The sequence below is a fragment of the Mobula hypostoma genome, chromosome 7, assembly GCF_963921235.1.
Source record: "Mobula hypostoma chromosome 7, sMobHyp1.1, whole genome shotgun sequence".
NCBI lineage: Eukaryota > Metazoa > Chordata > Chondrichthyes > Myliobatiformes > Myliobatidae > Mobula > Mobula hypostoma.
In genome coordinates, this window is record NC_086103.1 from 28,913,450 (window position 1) to 28,934,214 (window position 20,765).

At 38.0% G+C, this 20,765-nt stretch overlaps 1 protein-coding gene across 8 annotated transcripts in view; it reads left to right on the plus strand.

Annotated features, from left to right (window-relative positions):
* Positions 1 to 20,765, plus strand: part of LOC134349198 (teneurin-2-like) — a 3,136,038-nt gene that overhangs the window by 2,968,182 nt on the left and 147,091 nt on the right. For all 8 annotated transcript variants that reach the window (XM_063053178.1, XM_063053171.1, XM_063053173.1 and 5 more), the window contains 2 exons: positions 1,145 to 1,340; positions 17,334 to 17,435. In XM_063053178.1, coding sequence (XP_062909248.1) covers positions 1,145 to 1,340; positions 17,334 to 17,435 — 298 coding nt within the window. The remainder of the gene's footprint in view (positions 1 to 1,144; positions 1,341 to 17,333; positions 17,436 to 20,765) is intronic.

Here is a 20,765-nt window from a genome sequence, read left to right on the forward strand (position 1 = left end):
AAGGCACCGAAGCATTCGGGCTCTCACAACCGGACTATATAACAGATTCTTCCCCCAAGCCATCAGACCCCTTGTTATCCAGAGCCTGGACTGACACCAACCTACTGCCCTCTACTGTGCCTATTGTAATGTCTGCACTGTTTTGTACAATTTATATAGTCCTGGGTAGGTCTGTAGTCTAGTGTAGCTTTTGTGTTGTTTTACGTAGTTCACTGTAGTTTTTGTATTGTTTCATGTAGCACCATGGTCCTGAAAAACATTGTCTCATTTTTACTATGTACTGTACCAGCAGTTATGGTTGAAATGACAATAAAAAGTGACTTGACTTGACTTGAGGTAATGGGTCAATTAAAATATGCATCTGAGTCCTCTCTGTATCGGCAGCACCTGATCTCCAGTTCATCTCAGACTCCATGTGTAACCAAACATGCACAAGTCCAAAGCGTGCAGAGTCACTGACTTCAGATAGCCCGTAGTTCTCCATGAAATGGCTGGTTAAAATTAAGCTCAATTCAGTTCATTATATAAATGCTGCCTCTTTCTTTCTGGGAAGAAACTTTAATCAAGGACATTTACAGGGATTTGTTGTTTATTGATCGGCCTTATAGTCGTTTACAGAGAACAGCTGGGTTTCAATATCTTCCTGATCAAAAGCTGCCAAAAGACACTTGATTGAAATAAAAATATTCAGAGATGACCAATGAGATGCAGGTTCACCAGCTGTATACTACTATACAAAATAAAAACAACCCTCTTTTGTTTATTTGAAGCACAATGATGTCCATGTAGGATGATTAATAAAGTAACACAATCTCTCTGATTATCAAGCGGTAATCATCAAATTAATTGGTGAAGCAAATACTCTGAAAATTATGATGGAATTACTTAGCAGTGCTAAAGCAGAATTAGAAGTGTTTTTTTTTACAGCTGATTATAGTTCAATTGCTTCCTTCAGCTACAACTCTTCAATTAAGTAGATCATTGAGAAGATTATCACATTTATGAAGGTAAATGTGAACTGATTTGATGGAAGGTTTCCAGAGCATTTCTTTTTGTTTATGATTTCAGTATGTTTTTATGAAGGTAAATGTGAACTGATTTGACAGAAGTTTTACAGTGCACCTCTTTTTGTTTCTGGTTTCAGTATGATTTTATGGAGCGCCTTGACGGCAAGGAAAAATGGAGTGTGATGGAATCGCCACGCGAGAGGAGAAGCATCCAGACCTTGGTCATCAATGAAGCAGTGTTTGTTCAGTATCTGGATTCAGGCACATGGCATCTTGCTTTCTACAATGATGGAAAAGAAAAGGAGTTAATCTCCTTCAATACTGCAGTTCTAGGTGAGCAGTCTGACATACAATGTGTGGAGATACTACAATACAATAAAACGGATTATAAATAGCTGTTCTTTTCCTTCAGATTTTATATTAAATAGGGTATTCAAAACAATGAAAGAACTGCTAGATTTCATGATATCATTTGGAGGGAGAGACTTGTTGGAGGATTGTGTCATTTTTGCTTTCTACCTACCATGGAATCATTCTCGGTGTGGTATCTCTCAGATTCATTTATTGAAATCACATAGTAATGGCAAAATATAGATTTCCATTTCCCATGTTTGACCTGGAAACATGGCACTTCACAGGGGGAAAGCAAATGCTAATGACCTCCAGAGCCACTTGTACCCAATTGTGCCTCTTCCCAAAAGTCTATGTTCCATTGACAGAACAAAATGAAATAGATTGGAACATTATGACAAGTTACATGTGTCAGAATGGATAGACAACAGGATTGGTGGCATAATCGAATCATATTGTCCATCCATTATATTCTTTTAGAAACATAGAAACATAGAAAATAGGTTCAGGAGTAGGCCATTCGGCCCTTCGAGCCTGCACCGCCATTTATTATGATCATGGCTGATCATCCAACTCAGAACCCAGCCTTCCCTCCATACCCCGTGACCCCTGTAGCCACAAGGGCCATATCTAACTTCCTTTTAAACATAGCTAATGAACTGGCCTCAACAGTTTGCTGTGGCAGAGAATTCCACAGATTCACCACTCTCTGTGTGAAGAAGTTTTTCCTAACCTCGGTCCTAAAAGGCTTCCCCTCTATCCTCAAACTGTGACCCCTCGTTCTAGACCTCCCCAACATCGGGAACAATCTTCCCGCATCTAGCCTGTCCAATCCCTTTAGGATCTTATACGTTTCAATCAGATCCCCCCTCAATCTTCTAAATTCCAACGAGTACAAGCCCAGTTCATCCAGTCTTTCTTCATATGAAAGACCTGCCATCCCAGGAATCAATCTGGTGAACCTTCTTTGTACTCCCTCTATGGCAAGGATGTCTTTCCTCAGATTAGGGGACCAAAACTGCACACAATACTCCAGGTGTGGTCTCACCAAGGCCTTGTACAACTGCAGTAGTACCTCCCTGCTCCTGTACTCGAATCCTCTCGCTATAAATGCCAGCATACCGTTCGCCTTTTTCACCGCCTGCTGTACCTGCATGCCCACTTTCAATGACTGGTGTATAATGACACCCAGGTCTCGTTGCACCTCCCCTTTTCCTAATCGGCCACCATTCAGATAATAATCTGTTTTCCTATTTTTGCCACCAAAGTGGATAACTTCACATTTATCCACATTAAATTGCATCTGCCATGAGTTTGCCCACTCACCCAACCTATCCAAGTCACCCTGCATCCTCTTAGCATCCTCCTCACTGCTAACACTGCCACCCAGCTTCGTGTCATCCGCAAACTTGGAGATGCTGCATTTAATTCCCTCATCCAAGTCATTAATATATATTGTAAACAACTGGGGTCCCAGCACTGAGCCTTGCGGTACCCCACTAGTCACCGCCTGCCATTCTGAAAAGGTCCCGTTTATTCCCACTCTTTGCTTCCTGTCTGCTAACCAATTCTCCACCCACACCAATACCTTACCCCCAATACCATGTGCTTTAAGTTTGCACACTAATCTCCTGTGTGGGACCTTGTCAAAAGCCTTTTGAAAATCCAAATATACCACATCCACTGGTTCTCCCCTATCCACTCTACTAGTTACATCCTCAAAAAATTCTATGAGATTCGTCAGACATGATTTTCCTTTCACAAATCCATGCTGACTTTGTCCGATCATTTCACCGCTTTCCAAATGTGCTGTTATCACATCCTTGATAACTGACTCCAGCAGTTTCCCCACCACCGACGTTAGGCTAACCGGCCTATAATTCCCCGGTTTCTCTCTCCCTCCTTTTTTAAAAAGTGGGGTTACATTAGCCACCCTCCAATCCTCAGGAACTAGTCCAGAATCTAACGAGTTTTGAAAAATTATCACTAATGCATCCACTATTTCTTGGGCCACTTCCTTAAGCACTCTGGGATGCAGACCATCTGGCCCTGGGGATTTATCTGCCTTCAATCCCTTCAATTTACCTAACACCACTTCCCTACTAACATGTATTTCGCTCAGTTCCTCCATCTCACTGGACCCTCTGTCCCTTACTATTTCTGGAAGATTATTTTCTCAGTTGTTGTACTTTGATACAACTCTTGATTAGTCAAGAACCCTAGTGACCAAATGTCAGTCAAATATCAGGAGTGGAGTCACGCAGAAACTTGACAGAGTAAGGACAGAAGGGAGGTCCTTCTGTAAAGCACATTACTGAGAGACAGCTGAGTTTCAGTCCTATTCTCCTTTCAAATACCCTTTTAAATTCATGGATTTTATTTTTTGCAATAGAACTCTAGTTTTCAAACTACAATTAGGTTCTAAACTCACACTTACTGGTTTACCAATTCTGTACCTAAATATTGTCCAGCATAAATCTGGGCTTCACAAAGAGGTAAAGTGAAGAAGAGGCTTTGGGTTGAGTAACAATTTTACCAATAAATGGGGAGAAGACCAAATGAGCCAAATGGCCTAATTCTGCTCCTATATCCTATGATCAGGCAAGTTTTTTCTAAAGTCGGGAGGATGAGTTCAAAGTAAATTTAATATCGAAGTACATATACGTCACCATATATTACCCAGAGGTTAATTTTCTTGTGGACATTCACAGTAGATACAAAGAAACATAGAATCAATGAAAAACTGCACGCAAAGATGGACAAAGGTCCAATGAGCAAAAGACAACAAATTCTGCAAATATAAAAATAATAACAAAATAATTAATTCATAATATTGAGAACCTGAGTTGTAGAGTCTTTGAAAATAAGTCCATAGATTATGGAGTCTCAGTCTGGTGGACAATTGACAGCCAATGGAGGAGTAATAGCAAAGCTTGTCATGCTCAGTGGGGTACAGATTCAATTTCTAGTCAAGAGATCTGAACACAAAACTTCCTGTTCATGCTCCAATGTAATGCTAAGGTTACGCTGAAATGTTACAGATGTTGTCTTTCAGGTGATGCTATTAAACCAGAGTCTCACGCACGATTGTCTCACACTCTGATGTAAAAGAGCCCATAGTATCATTTTGAAAAAAAGAGCATCCGTAATCATCTCTTGTTTCTTGGTTAATATTCACCTTTCAACTCATAGCACTAAGGACAGATTATCAGAAAGAAAGTATCCCCAACAGTTCAGTAAACATGGCACAGAGAAGAGCAATCGAACCTGATTGTGGGACCACTACCCTGGGGACAAGAATGCTCTTTGTGTTGAGATCCTATATATTGGAGTTCACTAAATGTCTCTTTTGTCACATTGCCACAGTGGGTACTCTTCAAATAGACATCATTGGTTATAATGTGCTTTGCAACATCTGAAAGGGATGTGAATAGGACAAAGGACAGCATATTTCAGGAACAGGACCTTCAGCAGATGATGTTGGTGCTGACCATAATGCCAATCCAAACAAATCCAATCTGCATACATGTGATTGACTTTCTTTCATTCCGGGCTATTCCTGGGTCTGAAAAAACTGAAAATCTGTCTTTGATCACATCATAGACCAATTTGCATCAGTGAAAGCAAGAAAGGTGCAGTTATAATTTTCAGGTAGTGAAACACCTCTTAAATATTGCGTTTATATTTGCTTCCAGCAGTGTGTTCCAGGCACCTATCACACTCTGTATAAATTATGTTCCTTGTAAATCTTCTTTAAACTAACTCATCTTTAAGCTATTCCCCCAAGTATTTAAAATTTCCTCCCAGGGACTCTGACTATCAACCCTATCTTTGCCTTTCATAATCTAATACATTTATATCAGGTTACCACCTTCCATTCCCCATAAGCCTCTGACATACCAAAAAAAAATCCAACTTTTTTATCCAGTCTCTCCTGATAACTAATTTTCTTTAATCCAGGCAATACCGTTGTGAACCTCTTCTGCACCTTTTCATGAAAATGCAAAGCTTTACTTTCTTAAAGTTAGAAATTGATTAGATTTGCGGAAGATATGTAGAAACATGGAAGAAACAAAATATACATATTTTAATTCTTAACTAAAAAAGGGCAAATCAAAATCGAACTGTAGAAATTATTTAAATTAGGTCCTTTGATAAAATAATGAGACAGGACTTAAAAATAACAGACTAATCATTCAAGAATAACCTCGCTGACAGTAATTTTTACCCAGTAATGATTAATCCATTGCAGAGCAGGAGGATCAGGGAAATTATGTGCAATGAGGACAAGTGATGGAATTAAAGTGGAGACTGATATCAGCAGCAAGTCAGAGTGGATAACACTGGGTGATAAGTGAAGAAGGTCTCTAATATCAAAGGAAGTAGAGAGTGGAAAAGACTGATCCTTAGGGAATGCTGAGGTTAACAGAAAGCGGGTCGGAGCAAGAACCATTAATTACAACGCAGGCAGAGGAATCTGATGTAGCTTCAGGCATAGCTTTAGTGAGGGTTGCATGCTAGCAATTTGGAATTGCTCTATGTCAAATCACATCGTAGGCTTTGAAGGTGTTCAAGACCCTGTTAAAGGATTCACAAACACATTCAGGGCAAAATTCAGCAATCTTTAATTTATGTCACTCATACATTCAGGCAATTTTTTTAAGATGATAGAGTATTTGAGAGCTCCTCATGATGTCTTTCTTTAATATAAGTGAAATATATGCTCAGTGACCACTTTATTAGGTACACCTGTACAGCTGCTTGTTAATGCAAATATTCAACCAGCCAATCACGTGGCAGCAACTGCATGCATCGAAGCCTGTTGTCCAGACCAAACATCAGAATCTAGAAGAAATGTGATCCTAGTGACTTTGACTGTAGAATGAATTTGATGCCAGATGGGGTGGTCTGAGTATCTCAAAAAACTTGATCTCCTGAGATATTCCTGTGCAAGTCTCCAGAGTTTACAGAGAATGGTACGAAAAACAAAAACAATCCATTGAGTGGCAGTTCTTTGGGCAAAAATGCCTCGTTAATAACAGAGATCAGTGGAGAATGGCCAGACTGGTTCAAGCTGACAGGAAGGTGACAGTAACTCAAATAACTAAGCTTTACAATAGTGTTATGCAGAACAGCACCAGAGAATGCACACGTCAAACTTTGAAGTGGATGAATTACAACAGCAGATGATTGTCAACAACTTGGTGGCCATTTTACTAGGTACAAGAGCTACCTACTAAAGAGGCCACTGAATGCAGGTGGAAGAACAGTAGTAAAATGTTGAGGAGATGAGATTGTACATACAAATATATGTTTAGATAAATTAAGAGGAGGAGAGACTCCCTCTCTCAAGTTTGCTCCAACAGTCAAATTCCAGCCACTTACTGATCAAGTACCATTTATCTTAGCTTAAAAGTATTCAAATATTCTGGTATCATTATGTTCTGTGAAAAGAATTCCAAGACCTCACAAGTGCTGGCAAGTAAATAATTATCTCTCTCTTAAAAGGTCGACTTTTTGTAGTTAACAAGGCACCCTTAGTTCTCGATTTTCCCAAGTGAAAATATGGTCTCCACTCTCCACAACCAGTCTGTTAAAACTTCTCAGGATCTTATTTTTTTACAAAATCTTGTAACCAAGAGAAAACACCTTTTGTGGAGGTAGAGACAGGCAAATTTACAAGGATAAAAATAACGTCGAGTAGATTCCTATTAAATCCCGGAGTCTGAAAGCACATCTTCACACCCAGAAACTCTGATCTGTTTGACAGGAGCACCCTGTGGAGTGTTTTTTTCTCCCCTGTCATGTTTTCAATAACTACTTTTCCTGTGACACTGTTTATCCTTTCCAAGAAATATCAGCTTCTCTGGGTGTTTGCAATATTGATAATCAGCTCACTGCTGCTCTTGAGATTATTGCTTCCTGTTTACAATTCGAGTTCTCAGTGTCAAGTTGTTGAAGCATCTAACTCAAAATTCCAGGATTAAAATAGTGCCAAAAAAAAAGACATTTGCTTTATATCAATGCCTTTGAATGTTGGTCCATGGTAGCATTAAACACTGGATTAATCAAGGATTTGGTTATATATCACAATAGTGTTGGATTATTTGCTGATTCTAATGCTCTAAATATCCTTTTTCCATAATCTGGGATTGCTCTCCATCAAAGTCTGGTAACATCTAATATACATCAAGCAGGTCTAAATAGGGATAACAGCTTTGTTAAATTGCATGTCGTCCTTTAGCCAAGCTCCCAAAATACTTCCAACTCCACATTTATATACCACTTCCTCAAAAAAGAATGGGCTGATTATATCTGATGAATTCTTCTGATGAGTGCATGCATGCCTGCCCTTCTAAAGGTTAGCAGATCTCAACTCATTGGTTCTGTTATCAAGCTGAGAAATTGGAACTATCCAGTGCTATTCCAGAGGTCATGATAAGCTTCCAAGAGTTCTCAGCCTCAGCTGTGAATTTTAGAATTAAAGGGGAAAAGGTGCATACCAGAGTCACATGCACTACTTTAATAAACATTCATTCATCGCAATCAGCCCCAGTATTCCTTGGCTAGAAATTTCTAATAATCAGGGAGGGTTCCAACCTTGAGTTGTTTTATATTTCTTCTTCAGGATTAGAGGTGGAAATTATTTAAAAAGCAAATACCTGAACTTTCACCATAAACAGTTCATTCTTTCTTTACAATAAATATTAAACAGAAATTGTTTACTATTTGTGAAACTAAATACTTGTATTAATATCATACCCTTCAGGACATACTACAGTCCTTTGCAGCCCATGAGGTATCTTAGAGGTATAATCATATACTGAAAGGAACACAGGACTCAATTTGTCAGAACACCAGGAATATCTCTGATATGATCTTCAACTAAATAAGTTAAAGTTTTATTTTCTATCTTGCCAGGAGAGGCAACAGATCCTCTGCTTAAAGTTTCATTCAAATGATTCTGTGCAAAGCAATTGGATTATAACTCCACAGCTGACATTTCCATTTAAGTCAGTTTTGGCTAAATAAACAAACAATATGCTACAGATTGGGTCTGTAACCTTACATTCTCCCTCCATTTAAGAGAAAGCAATCTGTAGCTTGCTGTAGTGGATCTTGAAAAATGGTATTTCAAGTAGCTTGTCATCATTATTGTTCTTTTATTTGCATTTGTCAATGAATCATCAGTCTGGTCCTTATTTATTGCTGACCCAGTTTCCAGAGATGCACTTGGTCTTTTACGGAGGGTAAAAAAAGATGTCTCATTTTCAGTTGTCACTAATCATTTCAATCCTCTGTCTAAAATTCAATGCTTAGTCTTGGCTGAAACAAGATAAATTGTCCATTGGAGCAGACCTGAATTGAGATACAGATTGCCGTGATCTAACAAGACGGACTGAATGGCATCATCCTGTTCACGCTGTCAAATGCTTGCCATTATTTTTGCCTGAACTTTTTTTAAGGTTATAAATTATATTTTGTTACTTATACTTACAGCTCACCATTACATTCTCAAGGACAACTTGAGATGGGCAATTAGATGTTACCTCAGTCTGTGACACCCACGTCCCTTGAATTAATATATGCACTCAGTGGCCACTTTCTTAGGAATGGAACCGGGTGTGGTCTTCTGCTGCTGTACCCCATCCACGTCAAGGTTCGACATATTGTGCATTCAGAGATGCTCTTCTGCACATAACTGTTGTAACACGTGATTAGTTGAGTTACTGTTGCCTTTCTGTCAGCTTTTCCCAGACAACAACTGAACCTCTTGACCATGCTTACATGCTTTTATGCTGCTACATGATTGGCTGATTATAACAGACACATTGGGTGGGTTTTAATGGTTCTTTGTTTTTTAATCTGGTAAGTTTTTCATCTTAGATATACTCATTAGATGTGGAGGAGATGTTGACAACTAAAGAATTTTTTTCTCCAACAAAGATGAAAAAAGAATCACCAGAGAAGCTATTCACTCAGAGTCCCATCATTCTTACTTTGAATCACGAGTAGTGAAGTTAATGCTATGGTTCGGGAAATTACTGATGTTGTGCAGCAAAATAACAACTTAAGCTTTCATCTATCTAGCCCCAGTAATGAGGTAAAATGTCACAAGGTGCCTTATAACAGTATTATCAAACCATGTTTGAGACTGAGCCAGAAAAGAAAATATTAGAACCGGTGATTGAAAGCTTAGTCAAAAGAGTACACCTTTAGTCTCCTTAAGGAGGTGAGAGTGAGAGTGGCAGAAAAATTCACAGGGAATTCCTGAGCTCAAAAACTAATCAGCTGACCCATGGGGTTGTAATGAAGATTTGGCATGTGCAAGAGTCTGGTATTAGAAGAGTGCAGAGATTCAGAAGCAGTATTGTGAAAAGAACAGTGATAAGGAGCTCAAGGTCATGGAGGGGATTTTAAGATCAAAACATTGCTGGACGAGGAGGAAAATGATCAGAATGCAAACACCTTAAAAATTGGAAAACACTAACCAGCAATCTACAACTGAATTTTTAAAAACCTTGCAGCCAATGCTCATCGATTCAACAACCAGGAGCAAGATCACAATTAACTGCATTAACAAATAAAATGTCACAATTTTGAGGAAGGAGTCAATTACTTTCTGCTCCATCACAATAGTCTGTTTCTGTGACCATTTCTACCTATGGTGCATTTCATCAATGTTAAATTTCTGGTGTTCATCCTTTTAAAAAAACAGTTGCTATTTGTTGTCACTTTAAAGATTTTAATGCTATCCCTTGTTGCACAGTGGTGGAATCAATGGTGGGTTAATAACTTTGGTGCTGTGCAATCCATCTGAAGTCAGTGTCCTTGGGAGCCAACGTTTTCAATGCAACTTGTATTGTTCTCTCCAGGGAGTTCTATCATATAAAATGGAGGGCAGCAAAGAGGAACAGCAGGCAGAGGCAGTGGGGAAAATAGTTAAGCCTCAGAAAAGATCCATAAAGAACTCCTTGCAGACCTGCTTCCCATGGGAAAATAGGCCAGAATAAAAACATAAAGGTATTTAATTTGCGCAGATTTATTTGGTCAAATAGTGACTTGTTTAAATAGCACACAAAATAATGTTACATGAAAGCACAAAGTGATTCCCAAAGAATTTAAATTCTAGGTCCTTGGAGAGTTAACTGTGAGACCCATAGCCCATAAACAAAAGGAGGCTGAGCTAAGTATAGCAGCAATATTTACATTGGAGATGCAAACTCACACGTTCACATATGAATTGAATGAAAAAATCTGACAGTCATTATAAAATCAAAACTTTCCAGTAAGACTTTCTCATCACAATCTCATCACGGTTTCATAGCCCACATTCTTTCCAGAATGCTCCTTAAATATCTGCTCTAGTTGTTGAGGGGGGAAACAGAAGGAACTTGATGTTGCAGACCTACTAGACAAATGTTGAGTGCAAGTTAACATCGAGAATACATAACTTCAGGCCAAATTAGTAAGCACTTCCAGATGTGCAGTGTAATTATGAACATTATGTTTTACAATTCTTACGTTATTTTTTAAAAACAAAATAGTGTTTATGCAGATAACTTAGTCCTTGCATTTCATTCATGTTCCAAGAAGGGACAATTAAGATAACATACACATATTGTGCACATACAGTATATGCTTGTGAACAAACAGCCTACACATTACGGTATGTATTTATCCAATAAACATGGCATACCCATGGATACCTACACACAGTTGCCAAACCATACAAATATCACAAATATGCATATTCGTGTATATATACTCTTAACTCTTTGATCCATCGTAGAGCAAGATTTCCCCCAAATACTTTAAAGCATTTTTACATGTATTTCTGATTGTCACGCGAAAAGAAAGGATATTGGCTGTGTTAGGGAGAGAACAAATGAATTTCTCAAAGATATTTCCTGAATTGAAGGTCTTGAGTTATGGGGAGAGTGTGTATAGGCTGACTTTGTCATCTCTGGAGTAAAGGAGGTTGAGGGGTAACTTGATACAAGTGTATTAAATAGTACAAGGCATTGATAGTACTGATAGAATACTTCTCCCCAAGGTAAGGATTAGATTTAAGGTGAGAAGAAAGTGCTTAAAAGGGATTTTGAGGGGCAAGCTTTTTATAACATAGTGTGCTTGGTATCTGCCAGAGAAGGTGGTAAAGAAAGAATCACTACTTTTCAAAGACATTTGGACATGCAGAGAAAGCTATGTGCCAAACATATACAAATGGGATTAGTGTATAGATTGGCATAAAGGTAGATGTGATGCACTGAAGAGCCTATTTTTATACTGTACAACTCTATAAGTCTAAACATTGATTGTAAGGAAGAGTGCTGAGGTCTAAGTTTATTTAGTCAGCAGTACTTCACTAAGTCAATTCAGGTTTTGGGTCTCTGGATATTGATCTGCACTTGGACAGCTCACTCAGAATGCCCTTCTAGATTTTTCCTGAAGGCAGTTCAGGAGGCTTACTCCTGCTCTGAATGACCATGGCTGTGTTAGCTGACTTACTGCTGAGAATTTCAAAAGATGACAGTGCTCTCATTGTGATGAGTTGTGAGTCTAATAGACTCAGGTTTTTGGCTACAGATGCCAGCCTTCTGTGGGATTAATGGAAAGAACAAGTCTGGGCTACAAAGAGAATTCATGTCAGTATGGTAATTGGGCAAGAGGGGAAATACAAAGAGCAGGCTACTGTACAAAGCTTATACAATGGACATTCATTCCAAGTCATTAAATATCCAAAGAGAATAAACTGGTATGAATAAGCAGCACTAAATATTAAACAGAAAAACACAATCTTATGCAACAGAGAGTAGGATTTATTTGGTAACAGATGATTAAATCAAAACCAAATTACATTTTTCTGTTTTAAGTTTCTGCTGTTCCTTTGCTTCTAAAAGATATAGAGCAATTTTTTTTTTTGAATTATTAACTTCTAAATGTTTTTCTTGCCAACTATGGGACATGAGTGCAATTAGATTTGACCCACTTAGCTTAATTTTATGATTGAAATTTCTGTTTTGATTCTAAGAGCTTTGTTTTATGTAACTCATTATCCCAATTAACAAATATTCTTGTTTCTGCTTCACTTCTGTATTAAAAGATCTCAACTTTCTTACAAAATGCTAACACTGTATCAAAACCAATGGAAGTACAGCAATCTTTGTATTATCTTGGGTATAGGTTCCAACCGTTTCTTCAGTTCGATTAATTTTATTTGTCAATGTAGATCAAAACACGCTGTAAGATGTACCTTTTACATCAATGACCAAAATAGTCCAAGGATGTGGTCTGGGCAGCCCACAAAATGTTGCTATGTTTCCGGTGCCAACAGAGCATGCTTAACTGTACTCACTAAGGGAGGAAACTGGAGCACCCGGAGAAAAACCACACAGACACAGGGTGAACATACAAATTCCGTGCGGACTGCGGCAGGAATTGAACCTCAATCTTCAAATTGCTGGTGCTGTAAAGCATTACACTAGCCAGAACACAACTGTGCATGGATTTGCAGTTGGTAAACAAATAGGAAAAAAAGTAAGAATAGCTTCCGGGCCCGGCAGGCTGTGATATGTGAAGTCCAACAGCAATAGTATTTGTTCATTATGAATATGACTAGGTGAAGAACGTATACTCAGAACACAACTTAATAGCAAACTGAGAAAAGGTTAACCTTCAGGGTATTTTCCTTAGGTCTTCTGCACCCCCATATGCTCATATGGGTGAAGTGTGTGTTGGTGCATCATGGCTAGAGGATGTGACTACAGGCTTAGACATTGCACTTTTTGGAGCTTTCTTCCTGCGCACTAAAATTTAATAACAAATTCTGCACATTTTAAGCTCTCCTCCTGTTTATCAAGAGCAAAACAGGAGACCTGAATCTGAAAGAAACAAAGTTCAGAGAAGTGGCTTTGATGCTTAAGAAGTCAGGGCTGATCTGAAGCTTGGGTAAGAATCAATTAGAAAGGGTGGCACTGACAGCAATGGCACAGGCTTTGCTCTGATATTTTGGATGAAACTGCCAAAGTTTGTTGACAGAAAACAATTGAACCTATAGCAATATTAAAAATTCTGCTGATGTGCAATTCAACATTGGAAATTATTGATTCTCTCAATTATTCAATATGCTTCCACATATAGCTATGTATTTACGGTCTTTTCCATCACAACCATGGGAAATCATTTGAGTTAACATGAATCGAATCAAGTTAACAAGTCTGAGTGAAAAACAAAGTACACTGAAAATCTTATGTAAAGTTACCTGGGGTCTAAGTGAACTTTTAATGGTCCACTGAGCACTAATTATGCTTGGCAAATGATCTGACCTGAAAACAAGTTATATAGTTTCATATTATAATTCCCTCATGTAACAATTACAAAACATCAGAGCTTTAAAATGTTTCTATTGTTTTTATGACTTGTCAACTTAAAACAACGTACAGTGAGGGTATTTAGCCCGCCAGGCCTGTGCTAGCTCCCAAAAGAGCAAACAGAATAGTTCCATTCCCTATACCACGCTGTAGCCCTGCTACTTATGCTTTGGCTTGTGCCCCTCAAATCAGCTTTGACTCTTCTGTCATATACCCACATTGTTAGTTAATTGCTTTAGCTAATTAACTGACCAGCGTGTGTTTCGGATGTGGGAGCACGCTGGTGCACCCACAGTAAATGAAACCATGTTAAGGAGAACGTGTGAACTCCATACAGGCAGGATTGAAAGTCAGGATCAAATCCTTTTCCCTGGAGCTGCAAGACTTCAGAGCTACTCACTGTATCATCATAGCACTAAAATTTTAGATGTATGATGAAAATTTAGGCTCAATTATATGTGCCTAATTATTTTTTAATTTAGCAATCTTTATAAGATTTAAAAGTTAATTAAAAACTCTATATTTTTCATTCTTTTATGTAGTCTGAATTAATTCTTTAATGTCATCAGCTGGTCAGCCACAAACAATACAGGAAAAAGTCAAAATAAGATCGGTTCTCAAAGTACTGTACTTTTCTGTGACTGTATGGTATGTTACCATATACTACCTCGGGATTGATTTTTCTTGCAGGCATTTACAAGAAAATAAAGGAATACTATAGAACTTACAAAAAAATACTATACATAAACAACGACCAACAAAATGTGCAAAAGAAGAAAAATTGTGCAGATAGAAAATAATTATGGAGAAGATGAGTTGTAAAGAGTCCTTGAAATTGAGTCTGTATGTTGTAGAATCAGTTCACATTTGTGAGTGACGTATCCACGCTGGTTCAGGCGTCTGAAGGTTGTAGGGTAATAACTTACTGAACCTGGTGGTGTGGGACCTAAACCTCTATACCTCTTACCTAATGATAGAAGAGAGAACAGAGCATGCCCCGGATGGTGGGGATGCTTAATGACAGATGCTGCTTTCTTGTGATGTTACTCTCCTTGTAAATGTACTCAGTGGTGGTGAGGGTTTTGGCTGCGATAGATTGGACTGTATCCACCACTTTCTGTAGTCCTTGGTGTTTCCATACCCAGTCACATCAACAGGTTGAACAGCCTCTGTTGGGGAAAGGAAATGACAATATTTTGAGTGGAAACCCTACATCAGGACTGAGTAGAGAAGGAACGAAACCAGTATAAAGGAGAGAGGAAGAGTGGTGAGACCAGGTGAGAGGTGATTATTAGGCTGAGGAGAGGTGAAGGATCAATAAACAATCTGCTGAAGGAACTCAGCAGGTCAAGGAACATCTGAGGGAGGAGAGCAAGTTTCACCATTTTGGGTCGAGTCCTTGAGAGTTTAACCCAAAATGTTGACAGCTGCTCTCCTCCCACAGGTGTTGCTCAATGTGCGTTGCTCCAGATTCCTGCACCTGCAGCCTCTTGGGGTAAAGGGTGATGGGTAGATAGAACCAGGTAGGGGAGGAGGAGGGGAGAAATTGGCAGGCAGAGGCAGGAGGGTGAAAGGTAAAGGTAAGACAAAAAGTTAGTTTAAATACATCATAACTACTGGGCATCGTGGATCCTCAGGAATTGATTCCTCATAGCAAAACTCAATAAAAGAGTAAATTATCACCAGACCATTCACTAAATCTTTGCCTTGTGAGTTTTTTGAGGTCTACCGTGACTGTAGTTATTTCACTGCTTGCAATGAATTCTGACTCATAATATTCATCTCATGTTTTGCCATGAAGTATGGACATCATCAAGCTGCAATCATAGAATCGTGGTGTACCACATCACAAATACAGGCACTTTTCCCCAACTAGACAATGCCGACCTGATCTTCTGCTTAGTCCCATCTGCCTGCACCCAGATCAAGTCTCTACGAACTCCTCCCATCCATATACCTATCCAAACTTATCTTAAATGTTGTAATCGAACCTGCATTTACCTCTTCTACTGGCAGCTCGTTCCACACTTGCACAGCCCTCTGACTGAAGGTGTTTCCCCTAAGTACTTAGCCTTCACCCTAAAACTATAACCTCTAATTCTTGTTTCCCTGATTCTGAAGGGAAAAATCCTGCGTGCATTCACCCTATCTTTACTCCTCATAAGTCCTTCCATTATTGCTTTATCCTTTCTGCATGGAGAGTACTGGTTCAAGTAGTTCACACCAAAGGACATGAATGCAAGAATGTCCTTTACCATTTCTGGTTAAATTTCAAACTCCTGAAGAAACAAATGAAAATCCCTCCTCATTATCAATCCTGTTTCATTGAGGAGCTATGTCTTTTTATGGATAGAGAAGCTTAAGATTAAGAGGACAAATCATCTCAACAGAGCAGCTTCTATCCTCCTTGTACAGCACTGATAAGCATTAAATTTGTGATCGCTGTTGCATACAGCACAGAAATGCATGGTCAGTGGAGCAGATAACAAATAGAATTGGGGATGTCCATCCATGCTAGGAGTAATCCTCACCAGTGGCAACTGTGTTGAAGCAACAACAGATTTTATAGAAACTGCTAATTTTCCAAGCAGAAATGTGTGATTCCAGTGCTTTTTGCTATGTTTTTTAAAGTTTGATTCCTTTCGATACTTGCTCTTCATTTTAAACACCTTAAACACGGCTACTGATTTCTACAAAATAAAGAAAAAACAAGGTCATTTGATTCTCCTTTACTTTCTTTGTTTAGTAGAATTTTGGAGAAGATCCTACATTTTTCTTTATATATGACTTCCATTCTGATGTGTGGAAATACAAGTGCAAATGTGACCAAACATGAAAGAAGAAGGCAAGAGGATTAAAAACCTGGAAACTGAGTTATGCAGTCAATTAGCATTCAAGCTCACACTCTGGAATCTGTCTTCAGATTCAGTCACAATTCTGTGCTAATTGCTAAGTATCTCGCAGAGAATGGAAATGAGTGTCTTAAAGATAAATAAAAGAAGTGATCAATGACTCTAACCAATATGATAATTCAAGTACTGCTGAGATCATGGAAATATTATCTGAGGAAAGTAGCTGATTAAGACTGAATAATGTAAACTGTAAAATCAGTAAGATATTCTGGATTTAAGCTTAATTATCTTGAAGCCACAGGGAGAAATTTTGAAGACTGTTCCCTTTGAGATTAGATCAGTTGGATGAACTCCACAGGAGGGCAAATTGTACGTGGTCAGTGGAAGGAACAGATTTGATGAGCAAAGTTGCCTTTTATTATCTTGTGCTTACTTATGCCCTTAACTTGACATTTTCAATCAAATCCAACAAAATTGTAGAAAATGAAAATATCACACTGGTGAGTGCTGCCTCTTAGCTCAGTTTCTTCTGGTGAACAAAATGAATGTTAACTCTGTTTCTGGTCCAGAATGACCTGTCAGTTCTTGAAATTCATGCCAAAACAAGAATTTCTCAGCATCTACATATGTTGTCTCACTAGGCATGATATTTTCAGAACAAAAGGCCATTAAATTACAATGGAAAGTTTCAAGTATTAAAGATTCACTGAGTAGAAACTGTTTACTAATCATATTTATGATATTATCAGATTCTGTGCAGGAATGTCCTCACAACTGCCGTGGCAATGGAGAGTGTGTGTCAGGAGTTTGTCACTGTTTCCCAGGATTCCATGGGGCTGATTGTGCAAAAGGTACCATTTGATATCTTACTACTAAGTGAAGGCCATTTAACTCTGCTGCATGCATAATGGAATCTTTTCATGATCAACAATTTGATGTCGTAAAAGGGAAATATATTTTAGAGATAATGTTAGAGATTATAACTATTTGTTTTCAAACAATATTTTCTTCATGGCAACTTGTCACTAAAGTAGTGTAAAGCACCAAGTTAAGTTTTCCCTGACAGACCTGCAAATAAGAGAAACATTTCACAGTAAGTCCTGCCTATAAAAGCCCCAAATTGTATTGATCTGTTCAAGGTTCCTTGGTGAGATGGTATATTTTTTGGATAAGGAAATTTAGGATGAGGAGAAGAAACATACACCACAGAATAATTTCTGTCTTCGTCACCTAGCACGGATTAGCCTTAATTTAGCAATCATTCTTGCAGGCAGAACAGAATCAACTAGGGAAGAGGACAAAAGACATTTGGAGTGTCCACTCATGTTAGGATTAAAACAAGTCAGTGGAAGTATTGATGGAAATCCAGATGTTATGGAAACCACACTGTAGCCCACCTCAGAATTCTCAATTCCAGCACTATGTCAAAAAAGTCTTCTATTCTTTCATCTTAAAGGTCTTAAAATTATAAGGACAGAGAACAAGAAATCATATCAGAAAACCAGCCGAAGTAATTGCTCCCAATTCAATACTAAAAGATGTAATTTGTTGTTCATTTAGGTAAATAATAATCCAAGCATTTGATCTAGGAAAAGATTCTAATCAGTGAGCACATTCAGTTTAAAATTGGTCGGTGAGATGTGCATGAAAGCTGAATGCTGTATAGATTCAGATGCTGAAAGCCTTTTTTATTTCTCTGTCCTTTCCGGGGTATTGATGCACTGCAGAAGACAGTCAACTGTCATGCTGAAGAGTGCACTTGGTTTTGCAAATTTTTGGACATCAGTATGCAATGATCTTGGAATTTAGAGTCTACAACAATACTGCAAACAAAAATCAATGTATTACAGATGTCAGAAATATGAAATAAAAACAGAATGCTGAAGTACTCAGCAGGTCTGGCAGCATATATGGAGAGAGAAACAGCATTAACCTCAATTACTTTACATCAAAGACTGAAATGCTGCCACTTTTCTCTTTTAGAACTGCTGATTGATCTACTGAATATTTCTAGCATACTCTAGTTTTAATTCAGCAGAGGAGCAATCAAAGATTAAATAATTGATATTTTTGGAAAGAGATATCTATGGTTTTTCACATATGTTTACAGTACAAAGGCATGCCATAAAGAGGTTTCCTACATTAGAAGAGCTAAACTCTTTTCAGCAAGGTGGTCATCTGACCAAGGTAATGTATGCAGCCCTGTGCAAGCAAGTGCCATCAAAGACTTTTGAGTTCTTTCTCAGGTGGAAAAACCTTACCTTCACCTTTACCTTAGCTCAAAGATGTAAAACGCTTTAATTGTTTCCATATGCTCCTAATAAATCCAATTATTCTAGATACTGAAATACAGGATCCATAAAATGTATTAATTGATTAAAAAAGCAAGAAAAATAACTTGAATAATTAGAAATATTAAACAAATGATTACTAAATAACTTACCTTGCTTCTCTGCAGTCAACTAATATTCATTGAAATGAATGCGTTTGCAGATTTCAGAGTGAATCCCAGTATAGATACTAGGTAGTCTCACCACTGGAACACAGCTGAGCCGGGAAATCAAGCAGGTCTCAAATAATACTGTTTTATAAGAGTTTTTAAAACAATTTATAGAAGGACATTTATTTTCTAAACATACCAAATTCATCATTTTGTAGTTAAAGATAATATCTTGACTGTAACACAAGATTCCCGTAAAGTGGCAAATTCACAGCAATATTTATCATGCCATTGGACGCAATTCTTTTATCAAATAGTTAAGACAACTTGTCATTGATTCCAAGTTCAACATTCCAATGAAGTGAATCCCATTTTCCCAATTAATAGAATTCCAATATGCCCTTTAGTTTTCCAGTGATTTCCATTATAAATAGCTACATAATCTGTTTTGTAATATATCTGTTAATAAACCATAAAATCATATCTAAACTTCCTCCAATTAAAAGGCAAATTCTGCTGGTTTTCTGACCTCATGATAAGCTTGTATCTCATTTTTATTTCAAAGTCAACGTAAACGATGAAGAAGGCCTAGAGGCCCGCGTGTTCAGGTCTCAGGATTACTAATCTAAGAATATGAACAATGGCCCACTTTAGGGTCCACATCATTTTCTGAATCTGTAATGCAAGGTACACAAAACAATATTTGCAGCCAAATGTGGCTAAGTGATAAGCAAAATATTTTACACTGTATATATGCCAATTTAGAAGGCAGCTTCAGTTTACTAATTTAAAGTTGTTCTGGGTTAGATTGTATCAGTGCACTGTGTAATGATTTGATCTCTATGAACAGTATGCAAGACAAGTTTTTCACTGTATCTTGGTACATGTGACAAGAATAAGCCAATACTAATACCAATACTAGATTGAAATAATGAAATTAATTTGTCTGTGGGAGAAAATATTCAATATACATTTCTTTGCAATTTTTAAATGTCTACCCCTAAAATTAACAATTTAGATGGTCAAAATTTTTATGCTTATACAAACATGTACGGTAAAATTGGGTCCCTGCTGGTCTGTGAATGAGTGTACTGACTAGTGATGTAAAAAAAACAATGAAAAGTGAAAACTACTGATTCTGCCCATATTTGCTGATTTTTTTCCATGTGACAGTGAGGGCACCCAATTGACCTCACTGCCCCAGATGAGAAAAGAAAAGAGAAATTCCACCATAGATCTTACTTGCAATTATTAACTAATGGATGTTATTGAAAAATGTGCACGTATGGTTGTCATATGGGGACTGGATCAGTCTTGACTGCAATGTCCAATCCCTCACAACTCCTTTCCACAGTCACTGCCTTATTCCACATATATAATTGCTTGGGTGAGGAACTGGATGGTTGTTATTGCCACCAAGACCATGCTTCAGTATGAATCATGTTCTTTAGAAGAGAAGAGAATGATGGGGAACTTAATGTTAGAGAACTGACGGCTTTTGGTCCTTCAACAGCCCATGATGTGGTACCTTGCAGCAACTTAACCAGGCAGTGGCTGGGTGAAAATTGGTCCAGAAATATTAAAGGTTAATTTTCACATCCAACCATTTGATCATAACCAAAATTCAAATATCTTCAAATAGATTAATATGTTACCTTGAAAGAGGAAGGTTCTCCTTTGCCGGGTTAAGCTGTTTCCAGGTACAGATGTATTTAAGCTTCATCTTCTCAGATATTGGTTT